At 47.4% G+C, this 27,504-nt stretch overlaps 1 protein-coding gene and 1 long non-coding RNA gene across 2 annotated transcripts; one reads left to right on the plus strand and one right to left on the minus strand.

The window, feature by feature from the left end:
* Positions 1-27,504, minus strand: ATP1A1 (ATPase Na+/K+ transporting subunit alpha 1). The gene is made up of 23 exons (XM_040594744.1): positions 27,271-27,504; positions 19,580-19,687; positions 18,299-18,358; positions 17,055-17,258; positions 16,584-16,697; positions 15,918-16,052; positions 15,603-15,720; positions 14,371-14,639; positions 13,106-13,304; positions 11,567-11,676; positions 10,044-10,178; positions 9,278-9,470; positions 8,606-8,781; positions 7,921-8,057; positions 5,887-6,037; positions 5,152-5,320; positions 4,381-4,535; positions 3,898-4,021; positions 2,973-3,118; positions 2,717-2,847; positions 2,028-2,129; positions 800-891; positions 1-343 (listed from the first exon to the last, which is right to left on the minus strand). The coding sequence occupies exons 1-23, from the start codon at positions 27,280-27,282 to the stop codon at positions 315-317; spliced, it is 3,069 nt and encodes a 1,022-aa protein (XP_040450678.1). The 5' UTR covers positions 27,283-27,504; the 3' UTR covers positions 1-314.
* LOC121088517 lies at positions 6,795-23,160 on the plus strand. Its single transcript, XR_005827976.1, has 3 exons — positions 6,795-7,184; positions 19,148-19,151; positions 23,150-23,160. It is a non-coding gene; the product is annotated as an uncharacterized LOC121088517 (long non-coding RNA).

Raw genomic sequence — 27,504 nt, forward strand, 5'->3', positions numbered from 1 at the left:
TGGGGGCATCCTCTTATAATCCATCTTTATTTGTAAAAATCCACATATAAAATCTTCAGTTTCCTTTTACAAAAAAAAAAAAAAGGCACATAAAACTACTCAAACTCTCATCCCCATGGACTGATGGTCAGACACTCCCCCCACCCCCACCTCCCCCTTGCTTTCTCCTCCAGTCCATGTTTCTTCACGTTTCCTTTAGTTTCAGCTCACTCCTGCCCAGGCACAGTTCTGCGCTTGCAAAGATGAAGTACGCACACAGGGGAGATGGTGGAGAGGTGGCATGGGCTGTGCGTGGAATGTTTTACAGGCGCTTTTTAGTAGTAGGTCTCTTTTTCCACCCAACCTAAAAGAAAAGGGAGCAAGAAAGCAGGTTTAGTCTTGAGGCAGACCAATATGAAGTTCATGAGAGCTGCTTTTAGGCTTCGAAAACTTGCACTGTAGCACCTGAACTAGTAAGTGACCCATCACAATGGAAAAATCTTGACAAATTGTTAATGCGCTGCAGTTTTTGGGCTCTATACCAGCTTTCTAGAACTACCCAAGCATTGATCAGTCTTTTCCACCTCCTTCAGTGCATCAGTACTTTCATATACTGCTGGAGAACGAAGGCAGAAGGACAGAGGAAATCCTCAATTTGAACTCACTGCACTATTGATGTCGAGGAAGGGGAAACACAGCAAAACACATCCCTGCATAGTGCTCAGCACTGGGGGTCCCTGAGCACTGTCAGAGCTTCTGCAGAGCTCAGCAGTGTAAAAAGGTGGGGAAGGAAATACACAGATTAGCAGCGTATTCTTACCACCAGGGTTGCGTCTGATAATGAGCTTTCTGACTTCATCATACAGGAATATGAGAAGGGAGTATGGGAAAGCGCAGAACCACCAGGTTGGCCTGTTTGGGAGAGGAGACAGTGAGAACACAGGCAGCGGAGATGCTCTCTCTTCGCCTAGCGGAGCTCTGACTTGACGGCACAGAAGAGGGCAGGAAGGCTGGCATGTCCCAGCTTGCCAGGGCACCAGCTCCCACAAGGCTGTGGTTTAGCTGAGAATCCTCCAAGCCAAGAATTACCATCAAGTCTTCTGCTGCAATAGGTTCATCCACTTTTGGATATTAATTCCAGCACAAGGTGTGTCATAGCACCTTTGTTCATCTCCGTACCAGCACCTCCCCACCTATTAATGTAGCAATATTTCCTCTAAGCACACACAACCTTTGTGCCCACAGCCTTGCTCACTTGAACTGCATTGGTTTCCCCAGATTTACACGTGCTAACATCTAGCTGCTGCAGGCATTGGGCAGAGGCCAGCTTTCTTCAGAAATGCTGACACTTCAGCACCAAACTCTAGACAACACTTCTGAATGGATTGCAAGAGGTACCAGGGTGGGTTGGGTTTTTTTGTTTGGGTTTTTTTTTTTTCAATGAAAAATTTCATGGCACTTAGGACCGTTCAAAGTTTGAGACTAAGCCCTGGACACAAAGTGTTGCAACACTGTTGAGCAATGCTTAAGATGTTGGCACCCTCCCAACATCAGAAAGTTACTATGCACTAACTGGTCATCTGCACCTAACATAGCATCCTTCAAAAGATTTTTACTACTTGTGCCAATTCCGTGGAAGGTAGAAAAACGCACAAGATGTCATCACCAGTTCTTTAATAAAGAGTCACCTGGCCTGTGTTTCAGAGCAATTCAACTGGCTTTCTCTGGAGGTGCAGCCTCCTACCCATAAAAATACTCCACGCAAGTTAAGTACAACAGCAGCTGCACTACAGCACAGTGGCACAACTGAAGTCACGTTGCTAATTTTCAGTGGGGCACTGAACTGCAGGCTCCCCACAAACAGTAAAGCAAAGCAAACCCCTGGTGTGCCCCACTACAGCAAAGGACCACTCACACCCTCTAGCCTGAGCTCTTCTGGGTTGAGGACTAGGTTTCATGCTCCACGAGCTCACTTTTATCCATCTCCCCACCCAAGCACTACCATTCTGCAGTACAGCCTGCTGCACAAAAAACATGATGCGACTTACTTGAGAGGGTACATCCTTAGAGCAACATCCATCCCAGGGCAGTAGGAGAGGAAGGCAGCCAGAGCGGTCTCCTCAAAGAGACCAAATATTAAGATCTTGTTCCTAGTAGAAACAGAAATGCAGTCAGGAACAAAGTACTCTCACAGATGACATCCTGAAAAACCACCTAGTTGCCACATGGTAGTCGATAGAAACAGACATTTTGGTCTAGCCCAGAAATCCATCAGGTGGGGACTATCAGGCCATCCAAGCTGATGGCCCAGCTGTCACAAGGGTATTATGTCTCTAGACAAAAGATACATTCCAGTTCACAACTAAGTCAGCCAGCAATTGCTTTCATTACAAATTCAGAAGGCAGCTGGGGTTCATGCCACCAGATCTCTTGATCAGCTGGCTCTGCTGCTGCACAATGCTGTGCGCTGGAGCATGTCACTGTCCTTCCAGGTGGGCTAGCTCCCACAGCCAACAGAAGTCAGCACTTCACACTGTCTCAGCCTGACTACTGCAACAGGTACTACAAGAAACAGAGCACCCCGTCCCTCTTATCCACTACCAAGGCACCACACTGTTCAATACTTATGCCAAGATCCCCAGAGAGTGCTGGGATGAAGAACTAGATTGCCATGTGCTGGAGAATACACAGAATCCAATTCTAAATCCCTCCATGGACAGCCTGACTTATGACTTACTTCATCCCCTGCTGGAAGACAGAGTTTCTTCGGGTCTTACAGATGATCAAGTCTGCCCACTGCACAACCACAATGCTGACGAAGAAGGCTGTATGGCAAGTGAACTCCACTATTTTCCTCTGTTCGTAGGTCTAGAAAGCGGACAAAACAGAGAGCATGCATTCAGACATGCTGCCTTTGCTCTGGTGCTCACACCAAGTTCAGCAGGCGTTTAGAATTCTGGCTGGCAGCCTCTAAGTGGTGCCTCACAACTTACCCACTGCTGCCCATAGCTGTCTTCCACATCGTTAATCCATCTGTCATCCCACTGAACTCTGATCCCTAGCAAGCCAGAAGGCCAGAACCCATTCTCTGCCATGATTACAAAATAGGTGAAGAAACCTCCAAGGGCCTGGATCATACCTAAACACGTAAGAACGAACGACAAAAACCTGATGAAGCTACTGTGCAGTGCAATTATTAACAGAAAACAGTTTGCAGGAGACCCCAACCACCTCAAACATTACTCCTTGAGGGGCTCAGCCTCCCACGCAGCAGCTACAGAAATAGTTCACACTAACATCAAACTCAGCTGCGACTCTTTTGCTGAGCAGCTTCTGTGCCCAACTTTGTACAGAGTTACTTCTGTGCTGCCCTGTGCTGTGATGGCATAGTACTCAAGGACACAAGATAAAACTCCCTTTGTATTCTCATTAAGCCTTGGCCACCCCCAATCCTTGCAAAATATAGTCAAGAAGGTTCCCAAGGTCTGCTGCAATTAAGCATGTGCTCCTGTCCTGTGAACTGGGCACGTCTCTGTAGCTGCCTTTAATCAAGACTCCTAATACTGTGTGTTTAGGGATACGCTGGAGAGAATCCTTTACTTCCAATTAAACTAACAATGGGATCTATGTTCTTGCTGAACAAGTCTGAACCAGAGGAGAGCTGGTTGTCAGCCAGTTCCTTTACAGCGCTATGCAATTAAACAAAATTACTGTGAAAGCAATTCAATGGATCAAGCTGCACAAGCCACCGCTATGTGCCACAGGGGCAGAATCATGGCAAGAGCTCTTAACAGCCCGAGGTTCTGGTTTATACATCCCAAACCTCAACTCTACCAGAGCAGTCACTGACTCAGGATGGTGTATAACCCCCACTACCACCGAGTTCAAACTGGTGCCAGAGAAAACAGACCAGCTTACCAATCTGCCCATAGGCCATGCTGATCAGCCGTTCATTCACCAGCTTGTCTGTTTTGGGATTTCTGGGCTGCCTCTTCATGATGTCACTCTCTGCTTGCTCATATGCCAGGGAGATAGCGGGGACCTTGGGAGGTGGTAGGACCACTGTTAGAACCATTTCAATTTTCCACTGTGTACAGCCTTCCTTGCCCCATGTTTTCAACCTGACAAACAGCACCGCCCAAAACCTCTAGCTGTAGTATTCAGGAGGGACCCTACCCCACCCCCCACCCCCGGTTTGTCCTTACATGGAACTGAACATGACTCTGAAAGCCATGAGACAGGGAACACGGATTACAAGTACCAAACAGTCACTGATTTTAAACCAGAACGCTAGAGAAAACTGTATTTAAGCATTTTCCTTCCACCTGCCTTTTCTTTAGGGTACCCAAGAACACCCACATTTCTTCCTGAAATTTCTTCCTGACACAAAAAGGCATTTACCATGTCAGTGCCCAAGTCAATGCAGAGGATGGTGACTGTTCCTAGTGGAAGGGGTATGTTTGCAATGATGAAGATCAGAAACGGTGTGATTTCAGGAATGTTACTGGTCAAGGTGTAAGCAATAGACTTCTTCAGGTTATCAAAGATCAGGCGCCCTGTGGCAAGGAAGAGAGAACAATGCAACTCTCACTAATCGGCAGAAAGCAGCCAAGTAGCTCATGGGCAGCTTCAATAGCACTGAGAGGCAAAATGCTAGTGCAGCAAATTGTAGAGTTCTCTTGCACGTAAGGATGAGACTGTGTGCTCCACGCACGGCATCGCCTATACAGAGTAGTATTTTTGGTCACATCAATCAGGGTTCACTGCATACTAAGGATACTAAGCCCTGGTTTCCCATGATCGTTAGGAGCCCCTGAAGGTACCCTCTGCTCTGTTCCTGTTTGAGAGCTATTGCTCCATCAGGGAGGAAAATGTGTCAGACTCAGCTGGCAAAGATGACTGTAAGGTCAGTGTTAAGCAAAAGGACAAAGTAGCTTTTGTTGCTCAGCTGCTTCCTACTGTTACTCATCCCAAAGCGTCATGCTGGTCCCACGGAAGGGGAGAAGACCCTGAAGGGAGGAGGACAGCACGGCCCTCCTTGAAAACACTTATCATGGAGACAAGCTCAAATAAAGGAGAGCCCTCCAGATGCTTCTGTTTCAGAGGGAATCAGTAAGTTACATTGCTGAAGCACACCACTTTGTGACTACTGTAGACAAGTTATAAACTCACCTTCTTCAACACCAGTGACAATGGAGGCAAAGTTATCATCTAGCAGAATCATGTCAGCTGCCTGTTTGGAGACATCTGACCCAGCAATGCCCATAGCAACACCAATGTCAGCCTTCTTCAGGGCTGGGGAATCATTCACACCATCACCTGTGACTGCTACAATGGCACCCTAGTCACAAGAACAGGGAGAGAAAGACTGAAATCATCGTGTAATATGTTTTCGGCCGAAAAGCTTTCTCCTATCTTTCAGGAGATGAAGCATAAAATCTACTTCACTTTACAACAAAGATACCTCAGTTTCTCCTTGTCCTCCCCTCACCCCTTTCCCTGTTCTGATCAGGCTTATCAGAGAACCATGCTGCTCTCCCCAAAGGTGATGCTGGACAATATATAAACATGCTGAATCCTCATCTCCCAGGCACCTCCAGAGCATTTAGAAATTAAACAATTTAAATACTGTAGGATCAGAAGAAAGCCTCAGTAAAAACAGAAAATGTTTTCCTGCAAGATCCTTATATTTATGTATCGTAGAGCAGCTTGACAGTTGCCTTCAGCTGCTGAAAGACTGAGATCTAGTCTGTCGTTTACTTGAGGGCACTGAGAAAACTAAGCCCTGCCACTTCAGAAGGCAGCATGGGTTGACTGTGGTTTTATATATATATATACACACACACGTTTACGTATATCTCTCTAGGGATTTCTCCAACATGAAATCCCTGGACTCCCTCTCTTTACCTGCCGCTGACAGCCTTCCACAATTATAAGCTTCTGCTGAGGAGATGTCCTGGCAAAGACAATTTCTGTATGATGAATCAAGATGTCATCCAGTTGCTCACTAGTCATATCCTTCAAATCTGAGCCATGAACAACACAAGCTTTGGCATCTCTGCAATCAAGAGACAATATAATGTTTTACTTCACAAGTCCAACTAATTTCTCATTAGCTGTATTTGGCCCATAAAACTATGGCTCTTCAGAGCTCTAGGGAAAGACCAACTCCTGCTGTGACTAAATACTAATCCAGGCAGCCTCTGCACAGAAGTTTCACACTCCAAGGTAGATGGTGAACACAAAGAAAAAGACAGCACCAAGCAACAGACAAAAAGCCCCATGAGCAGACTCATTCTTTCTACTGCTTTTTGAAATGCACCAAGGCAAAACCTATTTGTTACCACAGCTCTTGGCCCCTCTGCAAGAAAGGAAGCCCTGGCTGAGCAGTTGGCTTCCACCATCACGAGAGATGCTGCGGTCTTCTGCAGGCAATCTCTTTTGCAACAGGCTGATGATCTACACTTGGCTTTTCACAGAGAGAGCCCATCCTATGCCAGTTCAACTATTCCACACTCTTCAGCAACAAAAGCATGCCACGTTATATTTAGACTGGTTCGGTACCCTGCACGCTACAGCAAAATACCACCTCTCTCACTCAGCATACCATCCCTTATAGGTCTAGGAGACTGTCCACACAGATCGTGACATCACCCAGTTTAGACAGGGAAATTCCTTCCCCACCCTCACAGCCAGCTGCTGACCTGCTCAGTCACACAAGCCCACTGATCCCCAGCCTGCACTGCCAGGTTGGTAAGTTACCCTCAAAAAAAAAAAACCAAACCAACAAAACCACTTCCCCCCCCAAAAAAAAAAAAAATTTCAGCCACAATACTTGTCATCCTCAAGCTATTTCATTCCACAGGGTGTCTCTATTCACAGTTCATAAGCTAGGTGGCTACCCTCCAGCTCAAACACAGGCTGGGTCAAGCTAAGCAATGCAGACAGCCCAGCCATTCTGCAAACAGCCTGCTTATGCCAAAGGACATTTTCTGAGGATGCCTCAGTTCTGCACTAGGCTATGAAGGCAAACATTAACCTCTTAAGAGGAAGGAATTTTCACATTTATGCTGCTTCTAGCTACTGGCTAGCATCAATTCCTCTACCCAGCCCAAGTCCCGCTCCCTTTGCCCACCTGTAGTCAGACCCAGAAGTCTGAGAGCAAGAGGGACAGAGCTGGGCTTTGAGTAATCAAGTTTATAGGTGTTTAGGGAAAAGAGCTGAAATGACAGTATAGAACAGTTAAACAGAGTTTACTTTTGGTAGCCCATTCAGTCTGGACTGTGACTAGCTAACTGGGTATTTTCTTTTTACTGGAGTTTCCCCATGAACCTGTAAGTTATATTACTAAACAAGCCTGACTAAGTATACGTCTGAGGGCAAAGCTAGACTATTTAAAGATCTGGAATCACAGGAGTACGTGCATTTTGGGCTCTGCAACAGCATTGCTCAAAACAGTCCCCAGCCAGCCACCTCCCTCCCCCATGCCAATTCAGATGCTTTTTCCTGCCTGCTACATTGGGCCAGTATGTGGGGCTTGCACAGTGACACGAACCAGGCAGGGCAAATGCTCAGCTCATGGGGAAAGAGTTAATCCTCAGAAGACTTCACCCAGCCAGCTGTTTCTCTCCCCCAGCATGGGGACAGACCATCAGGACAGGCAGCTACAGGGCCAAAAAAGGATGAAAGAAACTACCTGGGTTTTCTGTATAGGGCTTACTCCTAACTACTACCCATGCATAAGACACAAGCACATTCAAGACAGCCTTATGCATTGTTCAATAACTCAAGATACACACTGAAGAGCCACAACATGCTGAGCAAAGCAGACGCTGCGAAGCTTTTCATGTCTAGAGAGAGATGCTGAGGGATTATCCAAGGCAAGAAGAGAGGCAAGGGCTTAATTCAACCAGCTCTGTCCTTCCCCCCCAGCGTCAGTACCTAGGGTTGACCTGGCTGACAGGAATGTTGAGTCGAGCAGCGATATCTTCTACTGTTTCATTGCCCTCAGAGATGATGCCAACACCCTTGGCAATGGCTTTGGCTGTGATCGGATGGTCTCCAGTAACCATGATAACCTGAAATGCAAACAGACTTGCCGTGAAACCCTTGCCTGTGCTGCAGAGCAACACTGCCCAGAAGGCAGGGTCCCCTGAGACTGAAAAGGCCACGTGGCTTTTGTTCTGCTAGCAAGCCCTGGCACAGAGCAAGGCTGAGCTACAGGCAGTAACCTGTTACCAGCATGCAAGGGATTGAGGTGGATGGAAGACAGAAAATTGCTAATCCTGAGTCAACAGATCCAGTTCCGTTTCCAGCCTGTGCTTTGCTCTCTCATCTCGGTCAGTACTGTGGGACACGCAGAACACACCTGAGCCAAATCACATGCTTTGGGACACTGCGCCACCAGCGCCTGCCAGTGCTCTAGCAGTTCGGAGTCTAACTCATTTTTTCAGTCCATTAACACACAATCATTTGTATTTAACTCAGAAATGAAGCTTGGAGTAATGCTACAAAAATCCTCATTAACACTTGTCTTCACTCATGTTACAGTGACACGGAGACTAAGGGAAGCCCTTTACATGCACAGGTATAGAGCAAGGCAGTTTTCAACCCAGGAGTAAACTACCTTGATCCCAGCGCTTCTGCATTTGCCCACAGCATCTGGCACAGCAGCACGAGGAGGGTCAATCATAGACATCAGTCCTACAAAGCAGAGTTTGTCTACAGGAAAGTTCACTTCGTCTGTATCAAACTGGAAGCCTTCAGGGAACTGATCATCAGGCAGAGCCAAGTGACAGAATCCTGTAACACATCAAACCCATGTTTACTCTGTTCCTACAGATCAGGAGGCAGAGAGAACAAATGCTTATTGCTTCTGCAAACAGCTACGCAAGAATAACAGGGCAGTGTCAGAGGTTTAGCCAAGGCTACTGAGGCCGGAGCCACGCTCCTATTCTGATAACTACTAGCTGTTGCTAGGTGCCCAGACACAGCTTGCTTCACATGCAGTGGAGCAAATCTAATACCACGTGGCCCCACGGAGACCTGAAGGTCCCAAATGCTCTGCTTCATTTTGATCTAGGCAACCCAGCCGCTGGGCAAGACGAGACCCCGCAGGCTGCCTTTTAGATTAAAGGCTAAAGGCAGGACCTGTTCCTATATGAATTGCTGAAGTGACCTTGACTCAACACCACGCTATGGTTACGCTGCAGGAACACAGGACTTAATCTGTGGGGACTCTGCACAGGAGCATGAAGGACAAATCTTTTTCCAATTGATAAAGGCTGCTGTTCCTTACCTAACACTCTCTCCCCGAGGCCTCCCAACTCAAGGTAGGCGTTCTGAAAAGAATCTTTCATTTCCTCGTCCAGGGGTTGCACTTTGCCATGAATAAGAATGGTGCTGCAGCGATCCAAGATCCTCTCTGGAGCTCCCTTCATCACCAGCAAGTAACGGGATTCTGATGGATTTGCATTCTTGTGGATAGACAGCTAGGGTGGAAGAAATGAAATTGTTTTATAGACACTTTTTTTTATGTACCGTGAAGGTCACGAGTAATCACCATCTCTCAGTGTTTTGTGACTACAGTAGCTTAGGACAGTTTGTGATATTCTGCTCTGCTTTTCCTTTACCTGCACTTTAAAAAGAGGTTCACAAACTAAGGAATTACTATGTATACTTTAACATTCACATTATAAGCACAGATGTTGCAGTGGCCTTTTCTGTATCCAAGTTCTACCCGCTAAGGCCATTTCCTAGCAGTTCATTCCTATTTCCAGATTTGAGTTCTTCCATTCTCCATGCATTACTGCTGCACAGGAGGGAAGCATGCCCGGCCATTTCACAGCAGCGTCATGACACCTTAGGGTCAAGGCAGCTCCAGAAGCTTTTATGCAGTATAACTGATATGGTCTGTTCAATTTAAATTCATAGTCTTCAGCAGTCTACAAGCAAGCAATGACTAGACAAGATTTCGGTGCCAAAACAAGCTTTGAGGCACACTGCGTGCAAATTTATGTAAATGTGTCACACAGCGGCTCTCCCTCAAGAGAATACACACTTACCTGGTACTTGTTGGTAGAATTAAATGGAATCTCCACCACTTTGGGATACCTTTCTCTCATCTCCTTGACAGAACCACAGCATAATTCAATGCATTTCAGAAGTGCAGACTCAGAGGCATCTCCTGCCACAGCTCTCTGAGGGAAGAGACAACTATCAAAGCATACATCCCAGTGGACTCACCACAGAAGATCAGATATTTTTAAAAAGTTTACTTATCTCAGCCTAGTCCCAGCTTCTACATAACATGATATGAGAACAGGGAATAAATAATTCTATTATCTACCACTGACAAATACTGCATTTCAGATGCCAGGCCTCCCAGCCTGAGAGAGAAGCAGTCTTCTGGTGCCAAAGTCAAGAAGCCCTTTTAAAGGGCAGAGAAAGTCAGATAATCAGGTGCAGTCGAAGAAAGAGAGGCTGGGAGGTAACCTTTGAGAAGAACGGCTGTAAGCCGTTGGCCACGAAGAACAGCAAAGGCGAGATGAAGACTGATGACACACACAGGAACACTCGCACGTGCTTTCCCACCCCAATATAAGATCATCTTATCAAGCCTCTGGCAGAGAAGATTTAATCTGTCCATGCCTCCTCCCTCATAAGGTTAGAGCTCAGAGACTGTAGATGGGGTTCTCAGTTCTGGAGAACTCTGTGTGCCCAGTGTCCTGCTTAAGTTCTGTTTGCTGCAATTTGCACCAAATTTCTTGCTCTTCTGATCTCTTTGTGATGAGAATTATTTTTTATTATTTTTTAACTGCTTTTTGGTATCTAAAGACTTTTCAACCCTCCCAAGCCTTCCTTAGATGAGAATAACTCCAGCTCTTCATCTTGGGTCTAAAAAACATGACCTGAAGTTACAGTCAGAGGAGTGCTAGAGAAAAAGGTTTGTTCCATCATTTCTATTACTACAGCATCAGAACACCCTTGGGAAGAAGCTTACTAAGCAACATGACTAATATTTGACAGATTATAAGTGCTGTACAGTTAATTTCAACCCTGGCTGGGTCACAGTTCAGAAGTGGGAATCTGAATTGATATTATGCTGGTGTTTGCACCAGTGCTGAACCAGCAAAAGCTTAAGAAACCAAGACTTGCCAGCAAGAACAGACTGGCTAAAGACAAACATTCTCCCACTGCTGCTCCCCCAGCTCTGGCATCTACTTCTCCCAGCTTCCAGAACTGGGTGTTTGTAGCTGTGTACAAATGCCAGAGATAGCAGTTCTTAGAACAGCCATTGAGTAATGTCTAGAAAAGCCTTCTGGTCTTTCCTAGCCCTGTCTGAAGTATCCGACCTCCCAAACAGACTGTAGATGCTAGTGGGTGGCAGTGAGTTTGCTGTAGGAAACATCTTCCCAGCCCAATCTCCTCTGCCTGTAGCACATCTATAAAAGCACCAGACTGCAGAAAAGATTAAGAGCAGCAGACACCCCTGCTTCGCAGGTTCCCGTGACCCACAGGACAATCTCACTACCATTACAAAAGGGTAGTGGTAGGAACAGAACAAACATTTCTTTTAGGAACTCACCTTCAGAATTGGTACATTTTCTTGGTTGGCCTGAAACACAGCACGGTTGCAAAGACCTGCAACTCTGGACAAAGCACCCCAAGTAGCTGAGCTCTTGTCAAAGGAAGCACCTGAAAGCAGGGGAAGAATGTCAAAAAGCCCCCCCCAGAAAAATCACAGAAGCCCAGAGTCCCACAGGCTTGGAGCAAGAAGCCTTTACCTCAGAAATAGGAAATTAGAGCCTGCTAGCACACTACAACTCTTTCAATCCTCCTCCTTTCCCAGGTAGCTGATGAACAGCTGATTATTTTGAGACCTCAGGGTCAAATAGCAACAGTGCAGGAAAACACCTCTGCTTTCAAGATTCCAGCAATGGCTGGATCCAGCAGCAGCAGCAGCAGCCATGCTAACTTTGGCCAAGGGATTCTGGACAGGCATTATTCTTTCAGAGGGGCTTGAGTAAGGGATGCTGGGTTCCACTTTATCCATCACCCAGGAACTGGATGAAATAGCTCCCAAAGGAACAATGCTTAAGTAAAGATACTGCTCCTCTCATGCTGGCTCTTAAATTGGCTTCAAGGGAGATTAATTGAACAGCCAGGTAATTGATAAGCTAATGTACTTTCCATGAAGTGACATCTTCTAGGTTTATTTCTACTGCAGCCAAGCCAACCGTTGCCAAGCCAGAACTGAGAGCTTCCAAATAACACTTTATTTATAGCTTGTTACTTTGCACTAGTTGTAAAGACCAAGAACAGTGAACCACTTAAAAGAGCTGCTTTAATCAAGCACAATGTTTTGGAGTGGTTGGGGACAGGGCGCAGCAGCAGCACTGGAAAAAGTTTATGCTAATAACGTGTTGCAAGCACGACGTTTCACAAGCTAGACAACAGCTGGAAAACTCCTGAATTTGGTTGTACTAAACAGTTCTGGAGATGTAAGTACCTCTCTGAACTGCACAGCACGTTGAGATTTCAGATTCTTATCAATATCTAAAAGAAACTTCCTGCTGAAGTTTTACTGTCACTTCATTCACTGCTACCACTCTGTAAACACAACCAGGGTGTTCTGGGAAAACCCCTGTTCAGGGCAGCCATCTAGCTCAACATGGGAAATTTCCATCTGCATCTAAGTCTCAAGTAGTTTATTACCAGGGTCAAGACCTCTGCTGTCCATGCTTTTAGCAGAATTAAGATGGGGCAATTTCTTCAGATACACTTTGGCAAAACTAATCGGGTACTTTGAAGTGCAGAACAGTATTTGTACACACTGGACAAATATAAGGGGCTGAACATTCAAGAGACTCAAATATCAATCCAGTAATTCTGACAAAAACAGCCTATACAGAGTTTAAGGATTAAACAGAACTGGTACAGTGCAAAGCTTTCTGTGTGTCACCAAGTCTTTTAATACTCATTGTAAATAGTACGTCAGAAGCCCTTGCACTGTGAACTTCACTTGTGCTGGAATGCTAGAAACATGGGTTCTTAGAAGTACAGGAAAATCCATTAAAAAATAGCTTTTTTCTGAAATGCCTCAAGTGCAAAGAAAAGGTCTTACCACTCTGGTTCTCTGTAGTATCAGCCTCATGAATCTGATTGTCAAACCACATATGTGCAACCGTCATGCGATTCTGTGTCAGAGTGCCTGTTTTGTCAGAACAGATAGTGGACGTGGAGCCCAGGGTTTCCACAGCTTCCAGGTTCTTCACCAAGCAGTTCTTACGAGCCATACGCTTAGCTGTTAGTGTCAGACATACCTGGAGACAAGGAAGATGACAGGTTGGCTGTGCTTGTGCACCAAATCACTGCTACCCAACTCACTGTGGGTATGGAACAACCACCAGCTTACATACCCTGCGGTGATACCCAACTCCAGGCTCACCCTGCCAGTGCAAAATAAACAGCAGCATTTAGGCCCAGCTGCTAGATTTAAACGACACATTTTCCTCATCACAAACTGTCCAGAAAAGGACCTGTAAGATTTCAGTCTCCTGCTTCTTAGTGTGTTGGGAAGGGATTAACATGCCCTAGACTAACATTTTGGTTAAAGTTGAAAACTGCAAAACAGGTGGAGACAGGCCATGTATGAGAAAGGCCTGAAACAGGTCTGGTGACAACAGGGCTGAAACTCACCAGTGTAAGACGACAGCAGCTCCAGCCACCCTTTCTCACCAGAGGCTCTTATCTGGTTCCTGCTCCCAGCTGTGCATTTCCCAGCTCCATTGCTGCTCTGCCTCCTGAGGCTGCATGGAAGCCCCCAGCCTTACCCACCGCCTCCCCCTGCACAGCTGAGCACACCTAGGTACTCCCACCATCTCTTCAGGAAACCAAACTTCACACCTAGATACTCCCACCATCTCTTCAGGAAACCAAACTTACAGGAACCTCTGCCAGGTCTCAGATCAAAAGCCAGGACGGGACTAGAGTGACGCTTGCTGGATGCTCTGCCAGCCATTCAGGGTAGGAGGGCTGGAGCACACGTGGGTGCAAAAACCCTGAACAGTTGTAACAGGAAGGCCCCTTCCTGCCACAGAAAAAGGCAAGACAAGTCCAGAACCCCTAGTCTTGCTCACTTCAGTCCTACAGTGCCAAGCCCCTGTGCAGGCCTAGCTTAGGGACCCATCTTCATTAGATAAAACAGCTACAGGACTTGAGATTGATTCAGGCAACTAGTCTAAATACACTAAACTTACAAGGCCTAGCCATATACACTCACCACTCCATTACTTCAGTGTCTACCTCTGACTTCACACTGATCATGAAGCACTCCATTTTCTTAAGAACCATATATGCAACTCCATCTTCTTTTCCAACTTCACTCACCGTGACTGTTGCAAGCAGCCCCTCAGGGACATTGGCAACAATGATCCCGATGAGGAAGATTACAGCCTCCAGCCATGTGTACTCAAGGATGAGTGAAAGGATGAAGAAAGAGACACCCAGGAACACAGCAACTCCAGTGATGAGGTGAATAAAGTGCTCGATCTCCATGGCAATTGGAGTCTTTCCCCCTTCCAGTCCAGAAGCCAGACTGGCAATACGGCCCATCACAGTGCGATCTCCAGTGCTAATGACAATGCCACGGGCGGTGCCTGGAAGAGGGACAGGTTTCAGAAAACAAAAACCTCTTCCCCAAACACGCTGAGTTTGCTCAGCCTGCCCTAGAGTTCAGCAGTCTCTGCCCAAGATAATGCAGGTAGGTATTCCAATGGCCAAAGTCCCCCACCGTAGCATTTCGTACTCTCAAGAGTAACCACGAGAAATAAATGGAGGTAAGCGTTGCACAGGACCCTCGTGTCAGACTGCACACCCTCTCCCTTCTATCCCAGGGAATCAAGTGCCAACTGCAGGGAATTAGACGAAGCCATCTTCAAGAAGCAGTGTCCTCTTCCCTTCTTTAAGGGAAGGCCCATTTTTTCTCCCCAAGGCTCTTGAGAAAGATCAAGAAGGTCCTTCAGTTTTGCTGGGTCGGGGGGGGGGTTTTGAGGAGTGGGAAAGAGCAAGGGACAACCTGCTGGTGAGAATTTGTCAGGACAGGACACAATAGGAATCAGGCAGAACCTTACCCCATCACTGAACAGTCACACCTTGACGCCCTGTGGGTTTGGAAAAGATGCTCTGGGCTTCGGCACAGACTGCCTACCACCATGCTCAGAGCTGCAACAGGAAGTTCTGCCAGAGATACCCGAAATTCCTGCTTCCTGCAGCAGCTGTAGCATTTCTTACAGCTCTGCCTAACCACCTTGCTTCACATGATGTTATCTGTGCCTTAACACTGCTGTAACAAGGCAGTCATGCTTTACAGCACATACCTGCTCCTCAAAGGAGGAGCAAGAAAGAAAAAACCCAAACAGTAGTGCTGTGGAGTTGTCTTTGTTGTACAGTACTGCAGATGCAACAGGCAAAGCCTTTGCTGGGAACTTTCAACCTGCTCTTGCATAGCAGGAGTAGGCTAGCAGCTAACACACTAAACTCGCACAGCATTTGCATTGCTCACCTATGCAGTTCAATCCCTAGCGTTGTTAATAAGCTAGGGAAGTGGGAGAATCACATACCTTCCACGCAGTTGGTGGAAAAGAAGGCAATGTTCCTGGTCTCCAGCGGGTTCTCATTGGAGAAGTCTGGAGACCTGGTCTGAGGCTCTGATTCACCAGTAAGTGAGGAGTTATCCACCTACATGGAAGAGAGTACTTTGTCATACACAAGTAGGCAGATGCCTTCAGCAATGAAGGCTGATAAAACAGCAGGCACTCCCCCTACCCTTCTCTTCCACTTCACCAGCCATTCACTACTTAGAAGGCACTCTTTAAAACCCAACTAATTCATCATCCTTCATAATGAAGCTTTCACAGAGCCCGTCACTGCTGTACCTTGCAACCATGAGCAGATATGATCCGAAGGTCAGCTGGAATTCTGTCTCCTCCTTTCACCTCCACTAGATCTCCAACTACAACACCTTCAGCATTTATGCTGATCTTCTCACCATTTCTGACTACAAGAGCTTGCTGAAAGACAGTAAAGAAATAACCTATGTCAAAAGCAATCTGAAGAGCTCAAAAGATCAGAGTATCTTAAAATAGTTGTGTTATGGTTCTACAAGGTTTCTACTTGTGCTAAGATGTTTCTCTCTCATACGTGTCATTTAAGAAAAACAGCTATTTTTGTTTCCTTGATATTAAAGTTCCTTGTTACCAAGGTGACAGTGAGATAGTTAGGTATAATATAGACTTTTGTGAAGGATCTGAGTTTTAGTGCCCATCACACCAGTTACTGAGCTTCCCAGACTATCAAGAAAGTGTCCTATGAACATTAATAAGCTAGTGGAACTCACAGGGTGCCAGGGACTGCCCTGGCCTATTAGCAAGGTTACTTGGAGCCTGAAGAGGAAGGAGTCTCATATAGACCCCTCGAAATTAAAAGCTAGTAACTCACACTAACAGCCAGGCCTTTTGCAATTGAGACCGATGTTTTAAATAGTTAATGAGCTTCAGCAAGCTACAGCTTGGCAGATCTCAAGGAAATGAAGTATTCCATACCTGAGGCACCATGTTCTTGAAGGACTCCATGATCTTGGAACTTTTTGCTTCTTGGTAGTAAGAGAAACAGCCAGTAATGATAACCACAGCTGCCAACACAACACCCAGGTACAGCTACAAGTAGCAGAGAAAGTAAGTCAAGAGGATGATCTGCCTGGAAGACTTCCAGTTTGTCCAGACAAATTGCTCGGTATTTAAGTGCCCTGTTACAAGGCATGGAGGTACTCGCAGTCTCTGTACATTTTGTACACAAAGGCCATCCACAAGCTAGTGTTGTTAACACAACACAAAGGAAGTTGGCTGTCCATTTAGTTACGTGGAAGCACTCCAAGACATGTTAAGCTCACACAACTGAATTTCCCGTGCTTATGGGAAAACCTTCTGGACTGAATGCTTAGAGGAAGTTAATCTGCTTTGAGCCAAACGGGCTGCTCGGTCTGCCTTTGAGGTAAACCAGACATTTTTACTTACATTATCATTGTTGGGCTCCTCCTCCATCGCACTTTGTATGCCATAAGCCAGAAAACACAGGATAGCACCAATCCACAACAGAAGCGAGAATCCTCCAAAGAGCTGCCGACAGAACTTTACCCATTCAGGAGTGGTGGGTGGGGGTGTGAGAGAATTTGGGCCATCACGAGCCAAAATCTCAGCTGCACGTGCAGAAGTCAAACCCTAGAAAAAAGGTTCCTTTCATAGGCATTGTGGCAAGACTGACTGGGGAAGGTAGCTCTGAACTTGTTCATGTTCTACAGCAGGTATAAGGAGATGCTAACAGGCAATGGAGATCTCCACAGCTGCCAGGGCTCTGCAACGCAAATGCAGGACATGAAAGCCAAGTGCCAAAAGAGGAGCTACAGGATGCTGGATGCTACTTGAGGAGCCTGCAGGCTGTGGGGCTACAAACATTAAAGAAGGGCAGGACAAGAAGGCTACAGCAGCAGGAGGAGGCTGCTGAGAAGGCTACAGAGCTCTGCGGGACAGCCCAGTGGAATCCATCCTATCAAATTATGGAACAAGTGAAAGCTGGGAGCCATAAAAATGATGACACTTTGGACTGGCCTTCCAGGAAGCTCAGCTTTCAGAAGCCAAGGTCTTTGACAGAAATATGCAAGTCTCTGCTGTTACAGAGTAAGAGCAGGCTCGTTGCTACATGCACTCATGCAAAAAATTTATTAAGCAAAGCAAATGAGAGCAAAGGTGCAAAACCACTGCAGTGCTTCTGCACTGGACTTTGATGTTAGCTAGGACATTTGCACACCTCTTCCTATAAAAGAGTAAAATTTTAACTGCTACTAGCCATCATGAAGTCTCCGGGCATGTGCTAGCTCACTAAACTACATCTGCAATATAACAAACATTTGCCTTTATTACAAGCTTCCCAGGGAAAAGAAAAATAAATCAAAGAATCAACTTGACCTTGGAACAATTCAGACACAGATAACAGTGACTTTGTTTCTAACAAAGTCACTAAAGTATTGCAGCCAGGCTGTACAGCGGGAGGATGAAGAGAAGTATTTGTGAGCTCAACAGTTCTCCCAAAGCCTGGGAAAATTAATTGGAGGAGGGGAGATTAAACAAAAAAGAAGAAAAAAAAAAAAACCCACAAAAAAAAAAATCCAGACCACCCAGATCTCCCTTTGTGAAATGCTCTGAGCCGTAACTGTTGCTTTTCAGATCAGGGCAAAGAGGGAGGGAAAACAAAGTCTACCTACTCGACTCAAGTCTGTTCCATATTTACGATGAAGTTCATCAAGGCTCAGCTTGTGGTCATCCTGAAAGACAAGAAATGGTTTAATGGGGAAGAAATCACAGTCCCTGCAGGCTGATCAGCAAGAGCTGAGCAATTCCACCCCCACCCCAGGTCGTGTGCCCTTAACAGTTTGGTGAGCTAGCAAGACTGTAGCTCGTCTTCTCTGTGAAGCGAACCTCAATCTCATCCTACAAGTCAAAGCAGTCTCATTTTTAGTGTTCTTGTGACTATTTGAGTACAACATGAGAGCTTTTTAAACAAACTCTGACTATTTCTTAGTGCAGTCTTTACACCCCCAGCAGATTCTGTGAAGCCTCAGTGGGTGATATTTTTTTTTGGGGGGGGGGGAAGGAGGGAAAAGGAAAGGAGTTGGGAAGGAAGGTAGGAATGCACAGAAGATTAACCCTGTAATTTCACGCATTTTGAAGTAATGCTGTCAGCTTAAGCAGTGTTTCTTCCTCAAAAGAGGCTCCTTTTCACAGCCATGTTTCAACTGGATCACGTTGGTGCAGAGCAGTGCCTCACTTAAAAGGTTGTGTTGAAGGGAGCAGATACTTAAGTTAGTATTGCCACTGAACACAAAATCTCATCTTGGAGTAAGCTTTAGTATCCCCTCTCCCTAACAATGGGGCCAAAAACGTAAAAGCCCAGACTCAAATCCACAGCAGAGAAACAAAACCTGCATCATCTTCAAGGAGCAGATTAAGCTGGATGATGCTCACAGACAGATGTATAGCATCATCCAGCACCCACAGCTGGGGATGGGAGACACTCCCCATAGCCTCAAACAATTAGAGGGAATAATACTGAGGTCAGTCTGAGCAGAGGCCAGCAGTAAATGGAGCTGTACAGGCTCAACTCCTCAGCTGGACTGAAAACAGCAGTCTCACTCACATGAGAGCACAATAAAGCCTGCAACACCGCGATCCAGACAGCGCTTGCCTGGGTGAACAAATGCAGCTACATTGTGCTACAGGTAACACAGGCAAGTGGAAACTTGGGTTGTGTGTCAAGTGCCTTTTCAGAAGGGATGTTTTCAGGGCCTGCTGCGTGATCATCTTGACGCTGAAACATGTGCAGCATGTCTGGCTTGGAGACAGAGGGGACAAGAAGGGAGTTCAGTGCCTTTGATCACACTGTGCTGTCAGCACACTAGCTCTTTCTCTTTTAGTCACAGGTGGCACAGGGCTTCGAGGATAGTGAACATTCTTAAAGCTGCTCTTTCCATGCCCTACACTCTTACCATTGAGACTTCCTTTTTAAGCTCATCCATATCCCTCTCCTTCTTCCCCTTTTTCTTCTTTGTGCCATGCTCTGATGTAGCAGTGGGCTCATACTTGTCTCTTCCAGCCTGCAATAGAAGACACAGTACTGTTAGAAATGCCCTACCACCAACTTCTACAGCAGCAGATGTGAGCTATGCACGTGAGACTGCCAGGCACACAAAGCAATTACAGTTCATTATAAAGTTGTCTATCTGGACTTTAGTAAAGCCTTTGAAACAGTTTCCCACAGCATTCTCCCAGAGAATCCGACTGCTCATGCCTTGGACAGGTGTACTGTTCAACGGGTAAAAAACTGGCTGGGTGGCAGAGCCTGAAAGGTGGTGGTGAATGGTGTTACACCCAGTTGGAAGCTGGTCACAAGTGGTGTTCTCCGGGGCTCAGTACTGGGGCCAGTTCTGCTTAATATTGTTATCAATGAGCTGGACAAGGGGATCAAGTGCACCTTCAGCAAGTTCAAACCTTCAACCAACATCAAACTGGGCAGGAGTGTTGATCTGCTTAAGGGTAGGAAGGGTCTGCAGAGAGATCTGGACAGGCTGGATCAATGGGCCAAGGGCAACTGTATGAAGGCTCACAGTGCCAGGTCCTGCACTTGCGTCACAACAACCCCACACAATGCTACAGACTTGGGGAAGAACGGCTGGAAAGCTGCCCGGCCCGAAAGGACCTAGGGGTGCTGGTCAACAGTCTGCTGAATACAAGCCAGCAGTGTGCCCAAGTAGCCAAAAAGACCAGTGACATTCTGGCTTGTATTCAAAACAGCGTGGCCAGCAGGACTAGGGAAGCGGTCATCATCCTGTACTGGGCACTGGTGAGGCAGCACCTCGAGTCCTGTGTTCAGTTTTGGGCCACTCACTGCAAGACAGACATTGAGGTACTGGAGCGTGTCCAAAGACGGGCGATGGAGCTGGGGAAGGGTCTAGAGAACAAGTCCTGTGAGGAGCAGCTGAGGGAGCTGGGGGTGCTCAGCCTGGGGAAAAGGAGGCTCAGGGGGGACCTTACCGCTCTCTACAACTACCTGAGAGGAGGTTATAGCGAGGCGGGGGTCAGTCTCATCTCCCATGTAACAAGCAATAGGACAAGAATAAACAGCCTCAAGTTGCCCAGGGGAGGCTTAGATTGCACATTAGGAAAAATTTCTTCACCAGAAGGGTTGCCAAGCATTGGAACAGGCTGCCCAGGGCAGCGGTTGAGTCACCGTCCCTGGAGGTATTCAAAAGGCAGGTAGACGTGGCGCTTCGGGACATGGTTTAGTGGTAGACTTGGCAGTGCTAGGTTAATGGTGAGACTCTCATGATCTTAAGCCTTTTCCAACCTAAATGATTCCACGAAACTTATGCCACTTCAATAAAAGCCAAAATAAATAAATAAAAGAGCTCAACGGCATCTCCAACACACAGATTTACAGCCAGACATTGTGCAAGTCTAGCTAGGAGGAAAGCAAGCAACATGCTATTCAGTCTTGATGCACTAGCCCCAGCTCAAGCTGAAAAAGTCATGCCTTAAGTGCATACACGTGTTCCCTTCAAGGCATTAACTCCTCCCTGCCCTTTGCAGGTTCCCACGTCCCCTGGCGAGAAGCAGCCTATCAACTGAAGATAAATAAGAGGTGGTATCTCCGGCTGGTCAAATCTGGGGGATAAGTTCCAACACTTTCATTCTCAGTTTGGCACTCTAGCTGGCCCGTTACGCAACAGAAATCTGCTTTCAATTTATGGCAGTTTGACCAGCGACAATAGTACACAAAGCAGTAGTACACTTTCGCAGATTCAGTCTGTGCTTAGTCCTGCTTACACTTCACAGAGCAGATGATTCGCTTAAAGCCTCTTTATTCAGATTCTCATTCACTTACATTATGGTTGATTCTACATGAAATCATGCAGCAGTTTAGAACTTGTCATGACAGGGTAAACAAGCATCTAAGGACAAACAAATCATGACATAGCACATATAAACATCACTTAGAAGGCAAAAAAATAAAGAGTTATAGGCAGAAAATCCCAAACTACAAGTTTGGATACCCTGTAAGGTACCAAACCCAGGCACCAGGACAGCCTTTACTGCGCAGCTCCTTCATTAAGCACTCCATACACTTCCAGACTCTCAGAAGCCTCCAACAGCAGCTTTTCCTTCCCTTCCCTTCTACATGGGACCTATTACATCCCTGACAAGTTTTATGCAATTAGATTTTCACCCAGTAAGATCCCAGAGATGTAATTTTGAGATGAAACAGCAGTTAGTGGCACCAGAGTCAAGCCATTAACAGGATTAAGAAAAGGTTTCAAAGGCATCGCCTTGCTTGATCTTTGCATGAGCACCTCACATCACAAACCGGATTCCTGAGAGCAATCCGGACACAGAAACTACTGTTAGGATTCAACAACTGAACTGCCCTGTTGAGCAGCTAGCACGGGAAATTTTTATTATTTATTCCAAATAGAAACCAAAACCAAAAGTGAAACTACACCAAAAAGAAGGAAGATAACTTTTAGAAAAGAACTCCTCAGTCACAGCTAGACAAGTATTTCCAGTGTTCCGAGGAACCTCTGTGCACACCGCTTTGCGGCCACACTCATACATTTCATGTGCACAGAAGCCCTCTCTTGCCCTGCTCAGTAAAAGCAGGCTTTGCATCTCCCATATCCTTGCACGCAGCTACAGGGCTGTGCAATGGAAACAGTTCTTAAAAAGTGGAGCAGAGCCAAGTTTTTTGCCTCTTCTCATCCAGCGAAAGGAGGCAGAACTACAGACTAGCATTCCTGACATTCTCCTCCCTGCACCTAAACTCTCCTTTCACTTCTTAAAAAAAGAAGCCATGGAACTTAAACCAGCATAGTCCTCACATTCCAGCATCACAAGAATTTGCCACAGGGCAATTCACAGAAAGTCACCATGAAGCATCTCTCTCCTTCAGTCTCTGAAGGAAACAACTCTGATTTCCACTAGAGCTCTACCAGACAAGTTCAAACACAGTCCTGCACAAAACACATGCTTATTGATGACTGCTTGAGGCAAGAAACGATTTCTAACGCAGGTGAAGGAGCTGGTGCCTTGACTAGCAGGCCATCACCTTCAGCTTCACTCCTTCCCCCCAGAAAAGCTTGGCAAGCTCTTGCAGGTGATCTAAAAACCTCCTGGTTCTTTGAAACTTCGCAGTTACCTGTCTTACTGGGGGCACCAGTGAACAGCTCAAGAATATAAGAGCGTTTAGCTCTTTCAGCTGCCGAAACAACCTACAAGTGGGCAAGCACGAAAAGGCTCACTGCCCTTGTTCAAGCACGATTTTCTTAAAAAAAAAGACTTAATAAAACCCTCAGTGATCAGCTGCAGTCAGGACAAAAAGCAGATAGAGTTACTTCTTTCTTTAAGCACCCAAGCATTTGGGTCATAGTGGAATCCATCTTACAAAGGAGCTCAGAGTTCCTCAGTTAAAAAAAAATTAAATAAAAATAAAGCACAACACCTTCCCATCTGTTGCTTTAGTATTGCATCCCACCCTTACAGAGCAGGTCAGTCAGTAGCATCAGTCTCAGCTCTTGCTACAGGATCGTTTCACACAGAGTCTGAACTTCCTGCTTCATCATTCAAATCTGAACATGACGCATAGATCAGAGAAAGTCCTGCCCCTTTCTGTGCTTTCAGGGCCGTTGTGTCTCTTCTGGCAAGATGAGCCCAATCTGTTCAACAAAGCCTCGTGCTGGCTGGGCTGCCAGGGGACAAGGGGTTCATCCCACCCCTCAGCGCTGTAGGATTTCCCTTGCTCTCCCCTCCTTTTCCTGCTGTACAATAAGCAGGTGGCCTATGGCACTTCAAATCCATGTCTTACGGAGAATTAATCACATGGATTGAACACAAAGGAAGGTCTGTCTCATCAGAAATGTCACCCCCTTACTTGACTTAGCCTAGAACTCTGACTCATCAAAACCGCCACAGAAAAAGCAACACAGGTGTGTTTTTTTTATGCGAGATCCTTTTTTTTTTTTCCATTGGCTTAAGCACAACATTTGTACATACCAGTGTAAGAATTTTTATACAGCCCCAGAAAATCCTATTGTCTTTCAAATACAGCTTATGCTTTTCCCCTCCACACTAATTGAGCCATTCATGGCTGATGTTCTCAATACAAGCCATGATTGACCAGGAAACGGGAGGGGTGCAAATCATCAGGCAAGCTCAGAAGTACCCTATTCTAACATCACCTAATCCAACAAGAAATGTCAAGTAAGAGCCAAAATAAATTACGCAGTCTCTGGAGGCCTGATCTGTTCTAGTACTTATGTCATTATAATCAACTGCGCAGAGAAAACAGAAAAGTTACTGTCCTGCTGCCTCATGAGACAAGTCACCAGTAAATACATTAACCAGATGAATCATGATACGGACTATGCCTGTTGGACTGGAAACACTGCTCATGACCCTAGCAAGGATGCTAATGCCTTCCCTTGGATCCTTCTTACTCCCTCTGCAAGAACTGTGTTCAACCCCCTATCTTTAATCAAAAGTCTAATCAACTGCATCAATTGAACATACGCTCAGCTTCTAGGACAGTACAAAGCAGCTTTTACTCTACAGCTAATAATGGCTCATCGCAAGCAGACTGCTGCTTCCCACATTATGGAAGGGCAAGCTCTCCTCCCACAACAAGGGATCTAAACTTCGCAAGGGGTTTCATCATCTGGGTAAAAACAGGACCACCCACACACCTAAAGCCTTCTGTGAATATTAGCACAAACACCTCTACATCTTGTTGGAGCTGCTTGAAGATCCGAGTGCAGAGCTGACTTGCCAAATGCCACCGTTGGCACGGCTGAGCAACCCTTGCTAGGTTTTCAGCGTGGTGAAGCTACAGAGTGTTGTCACAGAATCACTGAATGGTCACGGTTGGAAGGAACCTCTGGAGATCATCTAGTGCAAGCCCCCTGCTAAAGCAGGTATCTCCCACAATTCTTTGCCCAGAATATTAGTGCATCTTTACCATCAATCCAGACATCTCTAGTAGCTGTCAAGCACATAAAGACAAGTGGACTGGACACAGTTCTCCCCTAGAGGAGCCGGTGACTTCAGCTGCCTGGAAAGGCCTGGGTGAAGCATGAACTTCTGCAGTTTTCAGCAGGTCAGGATCCCACCAGGCTGTGGGACTGAAATCCGCAGGGACAGACGACTTGCCAGAGAGCCTTCGTCCTGTTACACTGCTATTGCAAAAATGTGTATTGACTAGGCGCGGGGCTTGCTTTGGCAAAAGGCGTATCCTCTAGCCATAGCAATAAAAAGTAGGAATGAAAAAGATGGGGGAGGGAAGAGAGTAAATATATTTAAGATTTCTTAATTGCATGAGATAAGGATTGCTTTGATTTGCATAATTTCCCCTCAGTTTGTCCATTATGCAATAAGCCTTCCTGGTTTCTGACAGGAAAAACCCCTGAACTGGGGTTCAGGCATTAGCACTGACCTCCAGAAGCAACCCAAAGCACGCACTGACGACATTGCGCTGTGTCTGCGCGGCGAGGGAGACCGAGCAAAATATGCTGCTGCCTGCGGGCAGCTCTGAACAGAAATGAAATCCCTTCTGCCTTCCTCCAACACACACACCCCCTTGGATAATCTGCTTTTTGGGCTGAACGACACGGGCTCCCGGCCCTCCCCTTGTACTGTTACCATTTAAAGTAAAACAGGCGCTCCGATCGGCTTCTCCTCACAGCCACAGAGACAAGGAACTCGTTCTCTCACACTTATACTCTCAGATTCTCCTCCATCCCATAGGGAAAGAGGTTTCCTTTTTGGGCACCCTAACCCAGGGCGGGCACGTGCTGTTCAGTGCTGCAGCCACACACTGCCTTTTTCACAGCCTTGCCCTCACATCCCCATTTTTCAGGGGCTCCCCTATGACCCGCATGCATTCTCACCGCTAAACAAACAAATCTTGTGACTTGCTAGCAGAAAGCTGAGGCAGCCATACCCTGGTGAATTATCCCTTGTGTCGGCACTTCAGTTTCAGGCCAATTGCTTTATGATCCACGCAACCTACGAAACCCGAAGTGGAAGCGAGACAGCTGGCAGCCCTCTATATTAGAAAGCATTTCTACCTCCTATGAGTCCAGCCAAGCCTCTGGAGGCCTTTTGCACCGCAGCCAGATGTACACACATGGATTTTTCCATGATTTAAAGCATCCAGAAGACTGCACCACCACCCGATCCACCCTCAACATTTTATCTCTTAGATGACCCCTCGCTGTACTACTACCACCTGTAGCTCACCGTACTGAAATACGCCACGCTGGGCTGCCAAGCATCAAAAGGACTTCACTGGGGCAGCAAAACCAAAGAGACCCCACCAAAAAAAAACCCTGAAAACCCATCCCACACACTCGTCAACCCTCTCTCTTCTGAATAACTGTCCACTCAGCCATGTTCTTGCAGCTCCCTTACTATTCACGAGGTTATGTCAACATTGCCGCTGTCGTGCCGCTGGCGAGGACAATGCAAAGTCAAGGCAATGTTTGAACAGCACCTGGGGAAGCGCGGAACACCTGTAGGCAGGGATGACGCTCCCACCTCCACTCCTCCAACCCTGCACCGTCACCCTCTCCTTCGAGAAGCAGAGAAATTCAGCTTTTGGCTAAACCAGCCTAAAATTACTAAGAATTCTAAAAAGTCTCAAACAAAGGTAAATAAAAGCCTACACAACTCTAGCTACACAAGATAACGCGGGGAAGCATTTGACAGGAAAAAACCCAAATGTCCAAGCAATATATAAACCCCAGAAACTGGTCTTTACTTTTTCAAAATTAAAGGAAAATCGGAGCAGCCCAAGAGGTGTTTCTGCTCCACACGTGGGCGCCTGGTCACGGCGTCCAACCCCAAGGAGTCTTTGCTCCTGTTTTCAGGAGCCTTCAGATACACTTTTCCTTTAGTTAAAAGGTACGATCCGAATTAAGGACTCCTGTCCCTGGGGTTTGGAACTAGAAACGCCACAGGTACAGGGTAGAAACAGCTGCACAGCCTCCTGTGAGGCTTCTATCGCCCCAATTAACAGGGCAAACATCATAAAGGCAGAGGCGATCATGTCCCTCCTGCCACCAGCCTCCCACAGCGCTCTCAATGCTACCCAAAGCCAAATTAGCCCTAATGAACCCTAACAATCCGGACAACTCCGCTTCCCCCCCGCCCCCGCCGCGAAGTCTGAAGCACTCCGGCGGGAGAGGGGGCAGCCCCGCTCCGGAAGGGCAGCCGATAACGCCGGCCCGGGGGCTGCGGGCCCCACACGCGCGGGGGCGGAGGGCCCCTCGGGGAAGGCGGCGGGGCCGGGGCCGCACGCCCCCCGCCCCAGCCGCGGCTCACCGGCGCGGGGCCCCCTCCGCGGCCATGTCTGCGGCCGGGCCCGGGGGAGAGGCGCGGCGGCGCCTGGCTCCGCCGTGACTTCCTCCCCCGGCGGCGGGGCACGCTGCTCGGGGCCGGCGGCACCGGCGCCGCCCTCTAACGGCCGCTACCGCCGGCTCACACACAACGTGGCCGCCACCCCGCCGCCCCAGACAAAGCGCGGCCCCGCCCGCTCCAACCGGAGGGAAAGCGGAGCCGGGGGGAACCCGGCGGCGCTCCCGGAATCTCCCCCTCCCGGCCATGCGCCCCGCCCCGGGGCCCCGCCGCTCACCCCCTTGCCCATGGTGCCGGGCGGCTGCGTGCGGCTGCGGGCGAGGAGCGGGGCTCAGCGGCGCCACGTGTCCCGGCCGGCGGCAGGTGCGGAACGGCCGCCGCTCGCCTGCCTTCCTCCGCTGCCTTCCTCCGCGGCTCCGCTCCTTCGCTCGCCCCCCTCTCGGCCCGGCCCGGGTCGCTCCTCTCTGTCGCCGCAGCCGCCCGCAGCTCCGAGCGCCGCCGGCTTCCCGCC

The sequence above is a fragment of the Falco naumanni genome, chromosome 5 (assembly GCF_017639655.2).
Source record: "Falco naumanni isolate bFalNau1 chromosome 5, bFalNau1.pat, whole genome shotgun sequence".
NCBI lineage: Eukaryota > Metazoa > Chordata > Aves > Falconiformes > Falconidae > Falco > Falco naumanni.